The 19,029-nt window shown below is 40.0% G+C and overlaps 1 protein-coding gene and 2 long non-coding RNA genes across 3 annotated transcripts; all 3 read right to left on the reverse strand.

Moving 5' to 3' along the window:
- Positions 1-1,737: 1,737 nt before the first annotated feature.
- LOC139291443 (uncharacterized) lies at positions 1,738-7,531 on the reverse strand. Its single transcript, XM_070913467.1, has 7 exons — positions 7,357-7,531; positions 6,152-6,418; positions 4,988-5,287; positions 4,341-4,495; positions 4,114-4,212; positions 3,976-4,020; positions 1,738-3,506 (listed from the first exon to the last, which is right to left on the reverse strand). The coding sequence occupies exons 1-7, from the start codon at positions 7,397-7,399 to the stop codon at positions 3,342-3,344; spliced, it is 1,074 nt and encodes a 357-aa protein (XP_070769568.1). The 5' UTR covers positions 7,400-7,531; the 3' UTR covers positions 1,738-3,341.
- Positions 7,532-8,507: 976 nt separating this feature from the next.
- Positions 8,508-10,657, reverse strand: LOC139291585 (uncharacterized). The gene is made up of 4 exons (XR_011597563.1): positions 10,553-10,657; positions 10,349-10,465; positions 9,928-9,960; positions 8,508-9,745 (listed from the first exon to the last, which is right to left on the reverse strand). It is a non-coding gene; the product is annotated as an uncharacterized lncRNA (long non-coding RNA).
- Positions 10,658-11,327: 670 nt separating this feature from the next.
- LOC139290947 (uncharacterized) lies at positions 11,328-12,057 on the reverse strand. The gene is made up of 3 exons (XR_011597555.1): positions 11,918-12,057; positions 11,609-11,741; positions 11,328-11,465 (listed from the first exon to the last, which is right to left on the reverse strand). It is a non-coding gene; the product is annotated as an uncharacterized lncRNA (long non-coding RNA).
- Positions 12,058-19,029: the final 6,972 nt, after the last annotated feature.

Genomic DNA, 19,029 nt, shown 5'->3' on the forward strand with positions numbered 1-19,029 from the left:
CATGCTCCCAACTTTGTGGGAACAGTTTGGGGATGGCCCCTTCCTGTTCCAGCATGACTGCACCAGTGCACAAAGCAAGGTCCATAAAGACATGGACGAGAGAGTTTGGTGTGGATGAACTTGACTGGCCTGCACAGAGTCCTGACCTCAACCCGATAGAACACCTTTGGGAGACTGAGAGCCAGGCCTTCTCGTCCAACATCAGTGTGTGACCTCACAAATGTGCTTCTGGAAGAATGGTCAAAAATTCCCATAAACGCACTCCTAAACCTTGTGGAAAGCCTTCCCAGAAGAGTTGAAGCTGTTATAGCTGCAAAGGGTGGACCGACATCATATTAAACCCTATGGATTAAGAATGGGATGTCACTTAAGTTCATATGCGAGTCAATACTTTTGGCAATATAGTGTGTACATATATATATATATATATATGACATGCCATTAGCGTGACTGAAAAATATCTCTGTGGGTGGAAGGTATCTTTGATTAGGCTTTTAGAAACGGAAATAATCTACTATCAAGCAGCCAATCTCATTTTTGATGTCTCAGTTTCAACTTGCCACAACTAACTTGGTATCTTAAACCCAGGCTGACCTGTGGCCTGTTGACAGTCCCTTCAGTTCCCTGTGCCTGGTTGGTTCCCTGCTGCTCAGTCAGCTGGAAGCTTTTTTGATCCTCCGAGTTCCCACCAACGATCTCCACCCCCACTGCCACTGCAGCCAAGTGGAACAACCTGACCTCAGTGCCAGAATTATCATCCCAGCTAGCTCCCCCTGCAGCAGCAAAGCTCACTTCCCTCCCACACTTTGCTGTGGTGGAGTGCCAAGTGAAACTAACTAACTGTGAAGTCTCACTTTGTCGCCATCTCTCTGCGTTATCACAGAGTAAAGATAGAGAGCGATGATAATGTGATTCTAGGCCTAAATGTATTTACAAAATGATTATTTGATGATTATCTTTTTGTGAAAATAAAATATATGAGAAGATCTGAGTCACCCAGAAGATAAGGTGTGTGTAAATGGAGCCTTTGACTTTAAAGCTGCTACGACTGTTAGAGAAAAAGCTCTAAGAAGCCCAACAGCAGACAGGCAAAGTTAGCAACTGGTGAATGTGTAAGTTGAATTTGCCATAACAACTTAAAAGGTGATAGGACAGTACTGTCAGGGTCAGTAAATGTCAACAAGCAATTCTGGATTTGACTCATACAATCTGGCCTTGTTCTGTCACGTATTACGACTGGTATGCACATTTTGATGAAATGTCTTTCATCTAAATGTCCAAAAGAAACAGTAAAACATACCTAACGCTATTTCTATTTTGTTTTTTCTTTTCTCATAGTTAGGGTTACATGTTTTAGCTAATATTTTGTTTCTATTTACCAAGACATCTTAAAAGCAAGTTGCATTTCAGGCATCAATCCACTGCAGTCCTACTTAAAGCACAAGAGTGTGGTAAACATGGAGAGATTTTCAGGATCACTGAGGGTAACAAATGTGTCTACAAAGAATTGGTTATTGTCTCGTTCAAAAAACAGATTTATGGCTCTGTAGTTGTTCTTTACAACACACAAAAGGCTCAGCTGTGACTCAACTTCTGCTCAGTTGAGTTTCGTCTGTGAACCAGTTGGTATGGTGGGAAGGAATTTATATGCTTGGATGAGCTTTTGGCTGTGTGGTGACATGTTGGGTGGGTGGTGCTTGTAGTGGTGTAAAAAAAACAAAGACAGAGGAACAAATATAAAGCATATAGTAAGGAGTAATAAGCTTTAATGCACCTGACTCCAAATACACTAAGATACAAACACAAGATGCTCACTTGTTGAGAAATGTTTCACAACTACTCATTATGTTTTCAAAAAGGCACCAGTTAGTGCTTAAACCAAAAACAACTCTCTTCTACCATATTTGCACAACAGTCATGAACTACGACATGCCCTCCAAGATGTTAAGAAATGAACAATTCAAATTTATACAACTGACATATTTATACCAAATAATCATTAAAACTCTAGTATACATGTGAGTGATAAAATGGAGACATGTAGAAAGTTTATGACTTGTGTGTGTAAAAGTCCCAAATGTATTGACAGATTTATGTTAAGTAATGCATAAGGCGCAAGTGCCATAGTGCCACTTTCCATTGAATATATGCAAAAGGAAAAGGCAACAGGTGCTTGTGATATTTTTACACAATCACTAGAATATGATGAACATTTAGATATGTGTGTGTGACTCCCCTGAGGAAATGCAATACAGTACTGCAATACAGTAGCAATATATCAATGAGTTAATCCTAATTCAGAATCCAAACTAAACTGCAACGTGTAAGCAATATTACAACAAGTCTTTAAATACACTAGCGTTAAAGATGAATCCCAAAGGAGAGGAAAATGTCTACCACTTTAAAATACAGAGAGCTTTACAGTGATAAGGCTACTTTATGATTGTGTTCCCTGAAAATGTTCACAGTCAAGCTGGTCTGCAATAAACGCTGTATCCCTGATAGAACTGCAGAATGAGACAGCTATTAACTCAGTACTATGAGAACCTGAAGAGACTCTTTGAGCGAGACTCATCAGGTAGAAAATCATTGTAAGTAACACAGGAACTCTCAATTTAGAGTACATTCTTTTAATTGAAAATGTCCCTTTCACCCATGGCTTTAACTTTGTGATCCTCATGGCTCTGCTCACATATGGCTTTTGAAGGCTCTCAGGTTCATAGTAAAACTTAAAATACGTGAGACTGACTCAGACGCGAAATATGCCCTTCACTCTTTCCTTGCTTTTTAACCAACTGCCATGGAATTTGCAATATGTGGAAGAACAGATGTGTGGCTGTGTGAGGAGTTGACATGTCTCTTCCTGTGTAGGTCCCCAAAAAAGCTGTAAATGTTAGAAGAATAGTCCAATATTTTGGGCAATACACGCATTCACTTATTGCTGTCAGTTAAAAGAGAAGATTTATACCACTTTATGTCTGTACGGTAAATATGAAATTATAGCCAGCAGCTGGTTAGCTTAGCATAAACACTAGAAACAGGGGGAAACAGAACTTTAGCTTGGCTCTGTACAGAGATTACTAAATTGGCCTACCAGCACCTCTAAAGCTCACAAATTAACATGTTTTATCGTATTTGTTTGTAACAACGACAATTCGTAATTTTATGGGGGGTTATGCTCTGTCTATTTCTTGGCAGGGACCAGTTGCCAGGCAACCAGCAGAGACTCCAGGAAGCCACTTGTGATAAAGCGTATTTCCCAAAATGTCAAACTATTCCTTTAATGTCACACTAATGAATGAGTTCACAAATTTGAGTGACCCTTTTAAAAATCAAGGCTTTCAGAGGAAATTGAGTTTGTCTGAGGTATAAACGTCACAGTAAGTTGAATCTGAACTGAGTGGGGGGGCAGAGGGAAAGGACATCGCCTTCAGTTCAAACCGCGGCTCCAGGTCAGACTGGATGGGAACAGTCGGAGCGTCTGCCTGCTCTGCTAGAGCTGAAACCTGGACAGAAAAAGACAAGACATGTCACTGTGTCAACTTTCTATCTTTAGCCAACGCAGATCCAGAACAGCTAATAATGGACCTTATGGCAAGATTGTTGAATCAACTCTGAGTTTAGAGGCTTTTAAATTATAGTTAAATCTATGAAATGCTTTATAGCCCAAAGGAACGCTCTTCCTTACAGCGCAAAGCAAAAATAGGGCATTGTGTTTAGAGTTTCACAAAAATGGCAGATAGTGGAACAACTGAAAAGCCACAGCGAAAATCACTTCTCCTTTATTCTCCTTTTACATAAAGTAAAACACAAAACTACAAAACAAATGGAGTGAGACCATTGACAGGTGAGAAATGTAGTGTTAAAGGTAAGGTAAAAGTAAAGGATATTTATTAAGTATGTAAGTGTTTATGTGTGTGTGTGTGTCCGCGTGTGTGAGTGAGTGGTCAGATTGATATGGGCAGCAGGTCATACCTCAGAATAAGCCGGTGGCGCATTCACAGGAGGAGGATTGTGTATCTGCAGAGTGAAGCCACACATAACATATTAGTAGTGGAGGGAAGACAATAAACAAGAGAGGAGTTCTCTCTATGAAATGCAACACACACTAACCAGCGGGCCAGTCGGAGTATAATAAGGCTGAGCGGGATAGCGTGTCCCAGAGGGCTGACTGAGGTGGTCTGGTCTTGGTCCAACAGGCTCACTCTCATACTGCAGGTTGAATTAAACAGAAACACAATGGGTACACATGATTTCAGCAGCAGGACTTTTAACTTTACACTATTGTACACACACACGACAAAATGTGTCAGGTAGCTTTAATGCAAAAATGTGATGACCTCTTGGTAATGCACGGCAGGTTCAGCGTCAGCAGCCTCAGGCGCGTCCTTTTTTTTTTTCGCACAGCAGCAGCGCCGCATGCAACCACAGCAGGAAAGTACGGCGAAGAAAATACCAACGCCAATACCAATGGACGATGAATCAAAATGTTGTGCTGAAACAATGAGTCAATTGGTTGATGGGCAGGAAATGTGTCGCCAACAATTCTGATAATTGATTAATTATATACATATTTTATATATATATATATATATAATTTGTAAAAATGCCAAATATTTCATATCTATCTTGGACATAAAAAGGAAAGGTGTCAGAAAGGAGGAAATGGTAATTTTATGACAGTTTTATGACAATTATAGACAAAGTTTATTAAAACAAATATTTTAAAAAAGACTGATGAATTGATAATGGGAATAATCATATGTCCTATTGCCAGGTTGTAGATAATAGTAAGTAGGTACAGTATGTGTAAGAGAAAAGGAACAAGTTGGAAAAACACTGCTAATGTGTCAATCATCAGGTTTTAGGATCGAGTGGTCCCTAAAGCTAAAAACAAACAAAAGAAGCTAAAAATACGGCTTTTTATTACAAGGTGATAATTCAACATCACATCTGACACTTTTTATAAAACACACAGGTTACTTACGCTCTACTTCCAGTAACACCACTAAGGCCTTGTTGTCATTCTGATCTCTGACCTCGAAGCGCCCGCTGCATGATGTTTTGATGCCCTTATTTGAAATCCCACATGGCTTTACCAGATCAAAATATGCGCAATCGAGATAATCCACACCCGGCTGCAGTCTGCCCCGACGAACTATCTCAGTCTCTCCCATGTCATGGTCATCTTCTGGGAAGAAGTAAATGTTGCAGGAGTTTGGTTCCAGCCAATAAAAAGTGAAGTTGAAGCTGTCACCAGCACTCCGTGAATAGGTCTTCGTGGTTTCTGGAAGAGAAGACAGAGCATATCAAAGTGATTCTCCACAGAAAGACTTTCGAGTATCAAACACTCGCGTATAGTCTTGGCTCTTGGTGTAAGTTTTGTTAGCTGCAGCTGCGATCAGCTTAAAAGAATACTCCAACATTTTGGCAAATATGCTGTTTCGCTTTCTTGCCAAGAGATAGTTGAGAAGATCGATACCACTCTCTTGTATGTATGGTGAATATAAAGCTACTGCTAGCAGATGGTTAGCTTAGCACAAAAACTGGAAACGGGGAAACAGCTAACCTGGCTGTGTCCAAAAGTAACAACTTCCAACAACGAGCATCTAGTCTGGCACATAACTCCCACCAGTAGGAGTGATTTCTAACAACTTTCTGATGCTTTTCGACTGTAAGTACAGTGGCTGACCACAGCTGGATAAAACTACCAAACGTTTGGGGTTTAAGTAACTCAACCAGCTATTTGAAGTAAGTTAAGAAACTGATTCTGAAGTATTCACTTTAATTCTGTAATAAAACATGAGATTGTTGAGTCTTAACAAGTTCATACAAAGTTAAGTATTGACACTAACACAAATAAAACTCTCAGCTGACAATCAGTTCATACTATGTTAAGTATAATGAAACTTATTTTTAACTTGACCATGATACTTTGATAAACCCAGTATTATCTTGACCCATAAGGTCATGTAACCGTAAAAAACAGTGGGACATTGACATTTTCAGTTGATGTTCTTGTGTATTTTGACATATAGTCAGTATATAATATTAAACTTAAATGCTGAAAACCAAATGACCAAGAGAAGAGTGTGACAGCCACAGTGTCTAAAAGAAATTAGATGCATTGAGAACTAAGAAGGATCCTCACCTGTTACCTCAATGATCTTGACAGCCAGTGCATTCTGATCTTTGTCTCTCATTATGTAGTGGCCACTGTCTTTCTGGGTGACATTAAATATCACATAGTGGCTACCCATCACCTGACGCCTACTGTCCTCTTTGGTTACAGGATCATCACGTTTCCACAAGATCGTCACATCAGAGCTGTACTTGGGGTTGAACTCGAATGACTGAGCCTTTCTGTGCAGCCTTATCCTGTATGTGTTCCCATACTCATACTCCTCATACGAGAGGCCTAGAGAGGAAGAAAAACAGAAAAACCTTGTGAATGTACAAACCTTGTGAATGACCATGACCAGACATCTTTTGTGCCCTTTTTTGCCTTATTTTTCTAAATTATTTGAACATTTATCTATATTTTAGCATGATTTGATTTCCTTGTTTGACTAAAATACACTGAAATGTCAATTAACTTAGCAACCTTTGTGAATAAGTAATAAACCTGGAATAACGTCGTTATCATCATCACATTATATGTACTAACTATACGTTTACACTACTGCAGATGCTTGTAATAATTGATATCAGTGGTGGAAGAGGTATTGAGATCTTTCACCTGAGTAAAAGTAGCAATACCACAATGCAAAAATACTTTGTTACAAGTAAAAAAGTATTTTGAGCTAAATGCACTCATTATGTAAAATGGCCCCTTTCAGAGGGGTTAAATTATGAAGGTCCCAAAAGTTGATCTTATAACTTGTGTGCACAAATTATTATCTTGTCAAGATAATAATGAATACAACAAGACATTTAACATGATCAAAAAAATAAGGGGCTCTCCTGTTAGTTTCGTTGCAGGACAACTTACACATGTATCATTATTATTAGTCGGCCTACATGGTAACCTTCAATAAATAAATCATACATACGGTTTTCACAACTCAACCACATATCTCAAAACACCAGTGTGGGAATGCAGTGCATTTAATCTGTAATAATACATTATATTTCATGAGTTGATCATATGTTTTGTACATAAAATCTGTGTAAAGTGGCATACCTAAAGATTGCAGAAAATTGTTAGCAGTGAGAGAGCAGTAGCTATATCTGTGGTACTGATTGAGTACCGCAGATATAGCTACTACTTTCTTACTGCTAAGTCTTTATGTTTAGGGAAACAAGAGTCTTACAAGCAGCCTCGCTAAAGGAGGATTGATCACTTGATTTACTCACCCAAACAAACACATGCACTCAGCAGCAGCAGCACTATCATCATCGCGATTTAAAAGCCGAGTCCAGCAAACCGTCGTCGACCAGTTAACGTTGGGCGCACGATATGTTAATAATTCATCTAGACTTCACTGATGACACAACATTATTCCAGCCAGGAAACCTCTTCAATATCAGGATATTGTTAACACTGGAATTGAACAATGCACACATTCCGTGATGTATCGTTAACAGTGTCGTCCGTGGCCGGGGGAGAGCGCTTGTTCTCTGGGCACACCCAACTGGGCGGTCCTATGGATGTACTCGTGATGCGTTTAAGTACTGTCGGAAATAACCCGAAAGTGTTCTTGGTTTTGGAAAACAGAAACAATTAACCAAGAACATACAAACATTTTATCGGACTTCCACTGGTGAGTATCAGTTAAAGTGACTACTGTAGCCTTTGTAAACTAATTTTAAGATTTTTATGAATGATATCGCAAACAGCATATATTTGTACAGTCCACATAAATATAAGTAAAATATCTTAGCTTTTATAATAATTAATTAATTATTGATTATATTAATCATTAATTCATAATGAACAATGACAAAAAAATAAGCTTTTATCTTGCATGCTACAATATGTTGGGTGCTCTTCATCATGACAAGCTGTGCATGAAACTGTGATGATTGATGTGATGCAACTCTGACGTCACCCTGCTATTGGCTGATTTAGTGCATGAGGAAGGGCACTGTGGGTAGACTTGATTGTAGTCCTTATCTGTCAACACTGAGGCGCCACTGTAGTCTGCACTTAAGAATCACACTTAAACTTTGCAAAATGTTACTTTTAGCTTATTTTTACAAAGCTTTAAATCCTACTCTTCACTAAGTTCAAGTTTAGGACCATCCTTACAACCATTTCTGAGTAGTTTTATACATACCGACCCTGGGGTTATATTCACAAAATAGCCTATATCCATTAAAACAAGTTCCCTTTAGGGTGCCCTACATGGCATGCCTCTAGATGGTTAAATAGTTGATAGTACCCTGTGTTTTTATTGCAGAGGTGTAAAAGTTATACTTTAAATCTGAGTCACATAATAAAACAATTTTAATTTTCACCAGAGTTTGGATCTGTTTCACTGTAAATGCATCACGGTGCTGGTGCCCCACCGCATGCAGCTGGTGCGCTTTTTATTTTTAGCACCAATACAGAAATCGTTCATGGAAAACAGCAAAAGTAGTTCTAACTTTGGAGGTATTTTCACGTAGAACCCATATCTCAGAAAAAGGAGGTGATTGTGAAAATAGGTTTTCCTTTTCCTTCCCTTTAAACAGCAACACGAAGTTAGACAATAGAACATTCATTTCTCAGATGCATCTGTGAACGTATGTATGGACATTTCGAAAGGTGGACAGAGGATCCAGGAATCGAATCACCAGTTAATACATTTAATGGCTTCAATTCCCTTCTACCTGAGCAACAGCTGCCCCATACTGGATACTACTGCATATGTTAATTCTTCTTAAACACAAGCCACAATAAATTATCTGTCTATGTTATTTCCACTTTGCTGCAGCTTTTCTCCGGGGTTTAATACAGTCCAATGAGGCAATCAATTAAGCTTATAGAAAACATATTTTTTATAGTTACACATCTTCACATAAAATGCTTTAAAAATGTCACTATTTTACATTGATTTCATGGCCTAATAACCAAGGCAGTTTCCCAAAGCCACAAGAAGAGCTTATGGAAAAAAGCTCCAGCTTACACCAGATCTACAAATATATACAAAAAGATATGTAGTGAAACAGTTTCCAGGTGTATGACTTTTTACAAAGCATAAAACAAATAAATTCATCCAATATAATTTCTCAAAATGTAATGATAAAAGCCACACATCCACGCTGATATATAAAGCTGAAGGCAAATGATATAAGGATTTGAAACAACCATATAAAAATAGTATAAAAGTAAAGCTGGTAACAGTGGCTTAACTTGCTGAGTGTAGAGTTTTGATGATAAGTCTGGTCATGTGTCAACATAGTCTACATGTCTACATGCTCCTTATCCTGGGCACCACGACTCTGCACGTTTGCGAGAACATAATGTTTGATGTGCGTGTATCACGATCCAGTCAAGGACCGACATGGCTGCGTTCCAGTTCTCGTCATGAAGCACAATGCTGAATTCAACTCTACGTCACTTGAATTTTCAGTGTGCTCCTTACAGAAAGTTGAGTTTATCTGAGGTATAAACTTCACAGAAAGTTGTGTCTGAACTGAGGGGGGGGGCAGAGGTAACGGTGAGTCCTTTCAGCTCAAACCTTGGCTCAAGGCCCGAGGAGAGACAATCAGAGCCAACTGAAGGAGCTGCAGCGGCACCCTGCCCTCCTAGAGGTGCAACCTGGAGAAAGAAGTGAACCAAAAAAAAAACAAAACAAGGTAAATGTGTGTTTTAACGAAACAGTGTCAGTAAGTTCAATGTGTGACATGAGTCTGCCTTTGAAGGGCTAAAAATCAGTCTTAGAATGAGGACTCCCAACATTTCATGCATTTAGAGGGAATTCTGTATGTTTGTGAGTGTACCTCAGGCTGAGGGGGGTTCACTGGGTTGGACACCTGTAAAGTAAAATAAAAATGCATGTGAGTCTGCGCTGGAAAATTATTTTTATATGATTTCTGTTTTTGCAGTGGACATAATGACGGAGATAATGTAATAATAATATTCTAGGAAAGTGTAAGTCACACTGAACCTTTAAATGTGGGTTCAGATTTGACTGAGTTATGACTAAGAGAAGGAGTGCCATTTTGATGCAGATTGCGGCAATTGCGTTAAAAACAGATCAGATGCCCATATGAACACTAACACACACTTACAATCTTTTTCATACAAAATGCCCTCCCTGTATTACTGTCCCTTTGCCACAATTCAGCAAGAAAGCACTGTCCAGGGAACCATAATGAGGGAAAGCGCCTCACAGTTTTAAAACCTTTGTATAACACCTACCGGTGGCCTAAGCGGGGTAGTTGCAGGTTCTCTAGATACAAGGAGGTTCATTGGCTGATAAGAGTGAGCCGGAGCTGGTGCAGCAGAGTAACTTGGTCCTGCAGGTTGATGCTCACCCTGCAATTGGAACAAGGATATTGAAGTAAAAATAGCAGCACATATTATAAGCAGTTGGTCTGAATGCCCACTTGAGGAAGTACTCACATGGTAATAAACAGCAGGCGCTGCTGCAGTCTGAGGCGCAGACTCGTCCCTTTTAGAAGACCTCTTTCTACAACAGCACTTTCTCACGCAGCAACAGCAGATAATCACCCCAAAGATAACCCCGACAATAATAACAACATAAGCAAATGTAGGAAGAGATTCTGTAAGAGCAGAAGAAAGGTTTTGTTTAGTTTGAATCATCAGTAACAAGTTTGTTCCTACATTTCTTCCTCCCATTAGAAAAAATGTGCTGTAGCTCACCGTGGTTTACCACCACCAGCACTGTCTGGGCCAGGTTGCCTTGCCGGTCTGTAAATTCAAAGGTGCCATAGTCTGTGCTTTCCACAGGATAAATCTCTATGCCATTATGCAATTCCTGAATCCTCCATGTAAAATCTGTCGTGACCAGCTGGCCTTCTTCCATGAATGTGTGGCGTTCACTTCCCCCCTCAGGTGTAAAAGTCACAGTCCACGAGGACATGGACGAAGGATACTGGATGAATAGCCGGCCGTTCACCTTTGCATCATAGTGTCTATTGTTCTCTGTGTGTGATAAAGAGTATATTGTAAAAGAACATTTAATAAGATACACAACAGTCTAGAAGCTCACATGCAGTTTCTATCAAGTTCCTAACATCACCTTGTACTGTCAACTGTATCCTAGACAGCAAAGTGTTGTCTTTTCCCCTGAAGTTGTAGTAGCCGCTGTCTGCCTGAGTGGGGTGGATAATTTCCCAGACATTACGCTTCATCTCTCCTCTGCTTCCCTTATTGGTCTGAGGGTCAGTGCGGTTCCACAGGACCTTTGGCTGGTCCCGACTGTGAAGGGGGGTGAACTCCAGGAATTCAGTCCCTCTAGGAACATCACAGTAGTGCGCAACCCCGTAATACCTCTTGAACTTGGGAGCACAATCTGAAAAAGCACATACAGAAAAAAAACAGGGTGGATTTATTGTATTTAGGAATACTGCACATAGCTAAAAAAATACCTATTTCCACAAAGGTATTCCGATGGAATAGAGCCTTTAAATATGCAGTACAGTGTAATGTTCTCACCCAAAATTTTCAGTGTGAGGATATTGAATTTTCTATCATCATTAAATGAGATGGAAAAAGTTCCCACATCTCTTTCTGTCAAATCTCTCAAACGAACTGAGCCAATGGAAACTTGGATGCGTGGGTCCTTTGCCTGAATCGGTGGATGACACAAATACATTTACTCAGGACAGAGAGTAGATTCTGTTCGGCCTCATTCAAAACTTGCTTTGCCCTCACTTGAATAGAAGAAATTTGTCATATTCCAGATCTTGCCATGCATGGATGTCACAGCAATATTGGTGATAGCATAAATGACAAGCCGCTCACCTCCTTTTTATCCATCATTAGCTTCCTGGATCCGCCATCACTCGGAGTGAAGTACAGCTGTCCATCGAAAAGAGGTGGCGTATATTCAAATGGAAGTGAAAAACTTTGGCCATAGCACACCTCTTCATACTTAAAATCAGCGGATGAGCCTTCAATCAGATAGATGTGAAGAGTGAAGAAGAGATAGTTTGAGGGAATGTTAAGACAAGTCAGACACAAAATTTCATGGTGGCGCTACAGGAAAAGCCAGGTAATCACCAAAGTCATGAGGGATCATCCTTTGGGAACCATGCCTGTACAAAGTTTCACATCAATCCATCTCGTAGTCTGGACCAAAGTGGTGGACCAACAGAGTCACAAACAGACATTGCTCTCCTTTAGCAAGTCAGATAAAGCCATGGAGATGACAAAATGCTGGTATGAATCTGATGAAGGCTTTTAAATGTTTTAGCCCAGGCGCACATGGCTCACAGCTGATTTGGTGCAAGTGTGGGATTAGCCGGAGGCACATTTGTAAGACCATTTTAACAGCAGACCTGTTGACTTGTCATAGTAGGAAAAGCACAGGAGTTACTAATAACATTAACAATGGCTCTGTTATATTCAAGTGTTCCAGTAAGCCATAACAGTGTGACCAGGGCCCTGCAACTCAACCACATGTTACTCCACATGAGCACTAAATTTACGATTAACTGAATCGGTGGCTGCTGTTTTCGGTTTGATTTGATCATCTGATAGCAAAAGTTAATTCAGTAGCCCAGCTATACGCCTTTTACTCCACATATATATTTACAGAACATCCTGTGCATGTTTCCCACTGCAGCTGCTGCAGCGCATATTAGACGCAAATGACACAGTTCGCGTAATTGGCAGATTTGTACAAGTTGTCCAGGGTCCGCAGACCTGCTGTATGAAAAAAGAAAACGCTGTGAAGTTGTCGAATGGGTTGGACCTGCAACGTACAGAAGACTTTACTCACCAAACAAGACGCAGGAAAGGGTCATGTACAACAGTATCATGACCTGCAGAGAGAGGAGAGGGTTACCATGTTTACGTTTCTCTAAACACAGAGAGGAGAAAACTGAACATCGAGCACAAGATGTAAAATGACAGAGAAAAGGTTGTTTACTCACTGCACAGATATTTCCCTCTACGTTGCGATCGAGTTCGTGTGTTACTACTCAGACAGAAAAACTGAACTGGGCGAGGCTTTCTTCACACTGTTGTTTGCGTCGTAACTGCGGCATATGTGCGCAAACTGCGCATATACCGTCGATCAGGCGGTGGTGCCCAACCAAGGTGTCTTGTGTGTTGTGGCCCCAAGACAAATATTAGGGGTCACAATATGATTAAATGCATTAGAAGGAAAATAAATGTTTATGTTACACAAGTTTATCGTAATTTTCTGTCTTTTCTTTATTTTGTTCTCTTTTTTTCTTGTGATATCTGGATTCAGGCCTCCAGAAATCCTTCAAATCAAACAATTCAAAGAGGCAAAATCACTCTTTGGTTGAACTGCTCATAATTTTGCCAGAGTCTCACAGAGCCAGACCAGTCTCCACACTGAAAAGTTATGCCTTAACCTGTGATTCTGGACCAGCAGAGACATGTCTTCATGTCAGAAGAATAAAACCATAACTATTAAGTGATGTAATGGATATAAGAATATACACTATATGCAATGTGAGCATTGAAATAGATGTTAAAAGGACACTGAAATTATCTTAATATTTTGAATAGATGTATTTAGTATATACCTTTTGTTTTATAATTCTCCCTATAAACTTAAATTAAAACATTAGTTTATTGGTAATCCATTGCTCTAGAGTTGAGTCAGGATTTGATTAATCTGCTCTCTGTTTACACCTGCTTCCGGGTCCGTCCACCAGCGTGTTGCTTGCCGGTCGCTCATAATACATTTGACTTGAAGGCAGCAACGTCGTGTCTGTTTCTTTCGTCTATGTTTCCCATTTCTAGGTAATTATAGCGGTTGAAATATGTTATCAAACACTCACGCTATGTTTAATATGGTGTAAGGGACCCATGGATGGTGGAATATTTGTTAGACTGTTATTTTTACCTGATAATTACGTTAATGTGAACATCAAAAAGATGTTCCGACTAGCGCGCTTGCTATGTAGTGCAGCTGAAAGATTTTGCTTTCTATTTTCAATTTATGCTTCTTGACTTGCAGTACTTGTTTTATATTTCTTTATATTTTCTACTGTGTTTATTGTTATGCACCAACATACCAAAGCAAATTCCTTGTATGTGTAAACCTACTTGGTAATAAAAGCGATTCTGATTGAAGAGACTATTCAAGTAAAGTACAAGTGGGCCTACTTCAAAAGTGTACTTCTGTACAGATGGACTCTCTGCAGAAAAAAGAGAATTTTCATAAGTGAGCGTCTGTCCTCATGTTTTTGTAAATTCCTGACAACATTTTAGGTCTGATCTCGGCACACAGCCCAGTATCCCACTCTGTAACTGTGCACTCTCTTTGCGCCACTAGCGTGTTTATACCCACGAACAGGCAAAAGTAAGGCAACATGTGACGCATCTTGCGCAGGAGCTGCTGAGAATACAGCCTATCATCGCCCTAAATAAAAGAAGGGCACCAATGCCCATGCGCGCTCTGCAGAGGACGGTGTTATCCTCTTATCCTCATTCCCATCAACATTCCTAAATATCCGTCGGTGGACTTACTCTTCACACACCCTGCAGGTGAGTTCACACTAGATGCGTCACAGACTATGTGATCATTTGCACATGATCAATAATTGACGGCCTAATGATCCGTTGTATTGCTGTAAATGTTGCTCATCGGCTGGGAAACATGTTGGACACCTGAGTGGACATGACTTCAGACAGCAGACAGGGCGTCATGGATCAGGCTGTGACTGTATTGATTATTTTAGGATGTACGTAGCATGCACCGCTCTGCAGAGACATGGCCACAGTTGTCTTTCAGCTTCCCCTTGTGTGGCTCGTTGATTTATGGTCGCATGTCCCTTCGGCTCGCGGGCTTGTTTTCGGAGGAGGATGGGGGTGCATGACAATCTCGTGAGCGTCTCTGTCCACTGTGTTTGTAGATTAAACACTCTGGTCTGTCTTCACAGGAGAAGATGTCCTCCTCTGTCCTACTCACTGCCCTCTTTACCCTTCCCTTTGCTGTGGGTAAGTTCTTGAATATAGGCTAATTTTGGTATCACTATTAAGATAAAATAAAATAATCTTTTATTAATCCCTCAGTGGGGAAATTTGCATAGTTCCAGCAGCATACAGGATAGTGCAATAGAGACATAAGTAGAAGATCAAGATATAATAAATAACAACAATAAAGACTGTTATAAAAATATAATATAAAGCTACTAAAACTAAAAAAACAAAGGTAATTTACAAATTTACAAGTTCACAAAAGAAATAAATAAAGGTAAAGGGATTGTACTGTTAATAAGACACCCTTTGGTTTTTATAAATTGTGACTAATGGAAGAAATCATTGTTAATTTATCCTTCACTAATGCCACTCCTAAGAAAAACAATTGGGTTGCCAGGTTGGGAAAATCCCTTTGACTGGTGTTTATCCCTTTTTATGTGCTAGTAATGTAGTAAACCATACTCATTTGGTTTCTCTGTTTTTGATAAGATGTACAGTTTTCATATACCAATGTTATTAAAATCATTAATAAGGAGTCACAGATTTCTCACTTTCTAAGAAGCCCACAGCCAAAGCTAGTAAGTCATGTGCAATTCTAAATGCAAATTATAAGTAATTAATAAAGTGTTCTTAACATAATCTGTCAAATCTGCAGTTGTAAATGTGAATTTGTTGTTATTCAACAGATTATGGTGCAGATAATCTGCAGCTCTCCGATCAAACAGTCCATTTGAGAGTATGTACTACCCAAAAACGGGAAAAAGTGGCACTCTAGATTTGTCAGCCTATTGATTGTTAATAAAATATTCTTACTGGAGTACCGTCTTTTCCTGACTGTTTTTGGAAATTCAGACATTGCTGTTGATTCAATTACTGCTCATGATTGTGCTGAATTAAAGAGCTAAAAAGAATAATCAGGAAGAGGATAAACACCACAAGTTATGACCAATCTATAAAGCATTCATAATAATAATGCCTTATTTTTGTATAGAATCAGAATCAAGTTTATTGCCAAGTAAGTTTTCACATACAAGGAATTTGCCTTGGTATATTAGAGCATAACAATAAACAACACAAAATAAAGTAAGAAAATAAGTGACAAAAAACCAAGTAATTCAAGAAACATAAATATAAAGGCAGCTGCGTTCTGCACCAGTTGGAGTTAGTGGAGGGAGTTCTGACTGATACCTGAGTTAAGTGCATTGCAGTGGTCCAGGCGAGAAAAGATACTAGCATGTATATGACAAAAATCTTCTAAAAGTGTGACTTGACAACCTTCTTTACTTGTTCATTAAGACAGAGATCTGCACCAGAAATTACATCTCGATTACAAGCAGTAGGCTTAATATTTTCTATCAGGCAGCTTAGCTTGCCATTAAAAAGGCTGGTGCATTTTTTGGCGCCAAACAGAGTGACTCATTATTGATTTTTAGGAAGTTTTGGGACATCCAACATTCAATATCAGCAAGGAATGCAAGTGGATTAGCTATGCTGTTCGTGTTATTGGAATTAACTGGAACGTAAAGCTGTGTGTCATCCGCGTTACAGTGATGGAGAACATCATGGTTCTGTATAACCTAAAAGGGAGCATGCATATTGAAAATGAAAGTGGTCCAATAATGGGCCCTAGGTTACAAGTTCTACTGAAAAGGATTTAAAGCCGTACCCTTAAAGCCCATTCAAATTTATGTGATGTGTGATGTGATCAACAGTATCAAAGCCACGCTCAAATCTAATTGAACGAAGCAGCCAGAGGAAGGCATGACTCTGAGCTATGGTGAGCTCTAAAACCTGACTGAGAACAATTAAATGATTTATTAACTATTAATAAAGTCATGTATTACTGTACCACATATAAAACCTTTACAAGTGTATGTGAGGTCTAATGTGCTGGAGAAGATTAATAATAATCATATTGATTCTGCTCTCCCCACAGGTTGGGTCGTACTGGGTGAGTCAAATGTCACATTTCATCACATAACCTTCTCCTACAAAACATATTCTCTGAAGAGGTTGCTGACTTTCTTTTCCACTTCGACAGGTGAAAGAGAAGAAGTCCAGAAGGTGTGTGCCGGGAAGGAATTTCGTCTGCCTGTGTACTCGACATCCAGGATGGTGACATTTACACCAAACCCTGAGGGACCGAGGCGAGTCCTGCTGGACAGAACCATCGTGAGTGGAAGTGTGTCACCGCTTGTGTTTTTGTTTGTTTGTTTTGTGTACAGATTTCCAAAACCTATTTACTGTACAACTGCAGGTGAAAGACCCGCGGTTCGAGTGGACCAGAGATAAGATGTTAGTCCTGAAAGAAGTGACTCATGATGATCAGGGACTTTACGCCATCAAACTGTCCTCTGGATTCACCTATGAGACTGTTCGCTTGACTGTTTCAGGTACGGTAGTGTCCTCTTTTTGTGAAATCCATCCCTTTTTTTTCACAGCGCATCTCCTGCCTCTTTGATTGGCTTGAAATGTATGTAAAATTATAGTAATATTCCATTACAAGTAGAAATCCTTTATTCAAAATCCTACTTAAAAGTATGAAAATGGTCTCTGTAGTCACTGATATGATATTATATTTTGCATTTTTGGATAATGATGTTACAGCAGCATTTTACTGTTGTAGCTGGTTGATGTGGAGCTAGTTTCAACTTATTTATACAGAGTTGTAGCTTAGTCCAGTGGTTCCCAAACTAGGGGTAAGGCCCCATCCTAAGGGTCACAAGATAAATTTGAGGGGTTGAGAGATGATTAAAGAAGGATTATTTTACCCCTTTAGACCTTGAACAATTATTTAAATGAAACCATCTGAGAAGTTTAGAGGGCAAATGTCTCTTTGGTCGAGCTGCTAACAACTCATATTAGACATCTGAAATGTAACAAAGGGCACCAAATAGGCACTGCTTTTTTAGGGGTAACAAGTCTAACATGTAGGGAACCACTGGTTTCATCTTTAACAACACATTCTATATTTTAAGCTAATGGTTTTTATGCAAAGTCTTCTGAAAAGCAATTAGTTACTACAACTGTCAGTGTAGTGGAGTAAAACGTCCAATATTTCCCTCTGAAATATTGTATGTGGAAGTATAAAGGAGCATAAAATTGAACGCTTGTGTAAGTATAGTACCTCAAAACTGTACTTAAGTAAAGTATTTGAGTAAATATTCTCAGGTACTTTCCTGCTGATCGTTCGCTCTGCCTCTCTCTCATCCTCACTCCTTCGTCCTGCTTCAGAATGCATTAAGTCCTTGCACAGAAACTATGGGGAGAACTTTGAGCACAGCATCCCTGAAAATGGCTCCCTACTGGAGTTTTCTCCCCGAGGTGCTCCAGCTGAGGCCATGCCAGTTGTGCTGTGGAACCGGACAGACCCTGTGACCAGCGATGAGGGCCGGGGGCGGCTGCTGCGGGGAGGGAGGGTCTGGGTGGCCGAGAGAGTGACACAAGCGGACCAAGGGAACTACACTATGAAGGATGGCAAGGGGAAGGTCCTGTCCCGCAGTACCCTCACTGTCCGTGGTGAGCAGAGACAGTTTTAAGAATCTGACTGATGAATTTCCTTAACTTTAGAATCCTGTCAATTGTAACGTTTATATTTTATCTTTTATCCCTTTCCATCTGACACCCTCTTATACCTTCACATTTCCTTCATTCTGCACTCCTCTCTTTGTGTTTGTGATCCTGCATGTGGACGCAGGGCGCTCCTTCAATGTCACCCGCTTCATCAAGGAGTCTCTAAACCTGCCCCTCTTTCTTCCTGTCCCTCATACCCACCTCATTTTTACCCCCACCCGATACCCCGATGAATCCTCCCTGGGCTCTTTTGACCCCAAGCCCCCCCGTGGCCCTGTGCAGCTGATCCGCGAGGGCCATATAACGGACCACGACATGCGCTACAGGGGCCTCATCTCTCTGGGCAGGAACGGCACCATCAATGAGGTCGTCATAGCGAG

Source organism: Enoplosus armatus, chromosome 10 (genome assembly GCF_043641665.1).
Source record: "Enoplosus armatus isolate fEnoArm2 chromosome 10, fEnoArm2.hap1, whole genome shotgun sequence".
In the NCBI taxonomy this organism is placed as follows: domain Eukaryota; kingdom Metazoa; phylum Chordata; class Actinopteri; order Centrarchiformes; family Enoplosidae; genus Enoplosus; species Enoplosus armatus.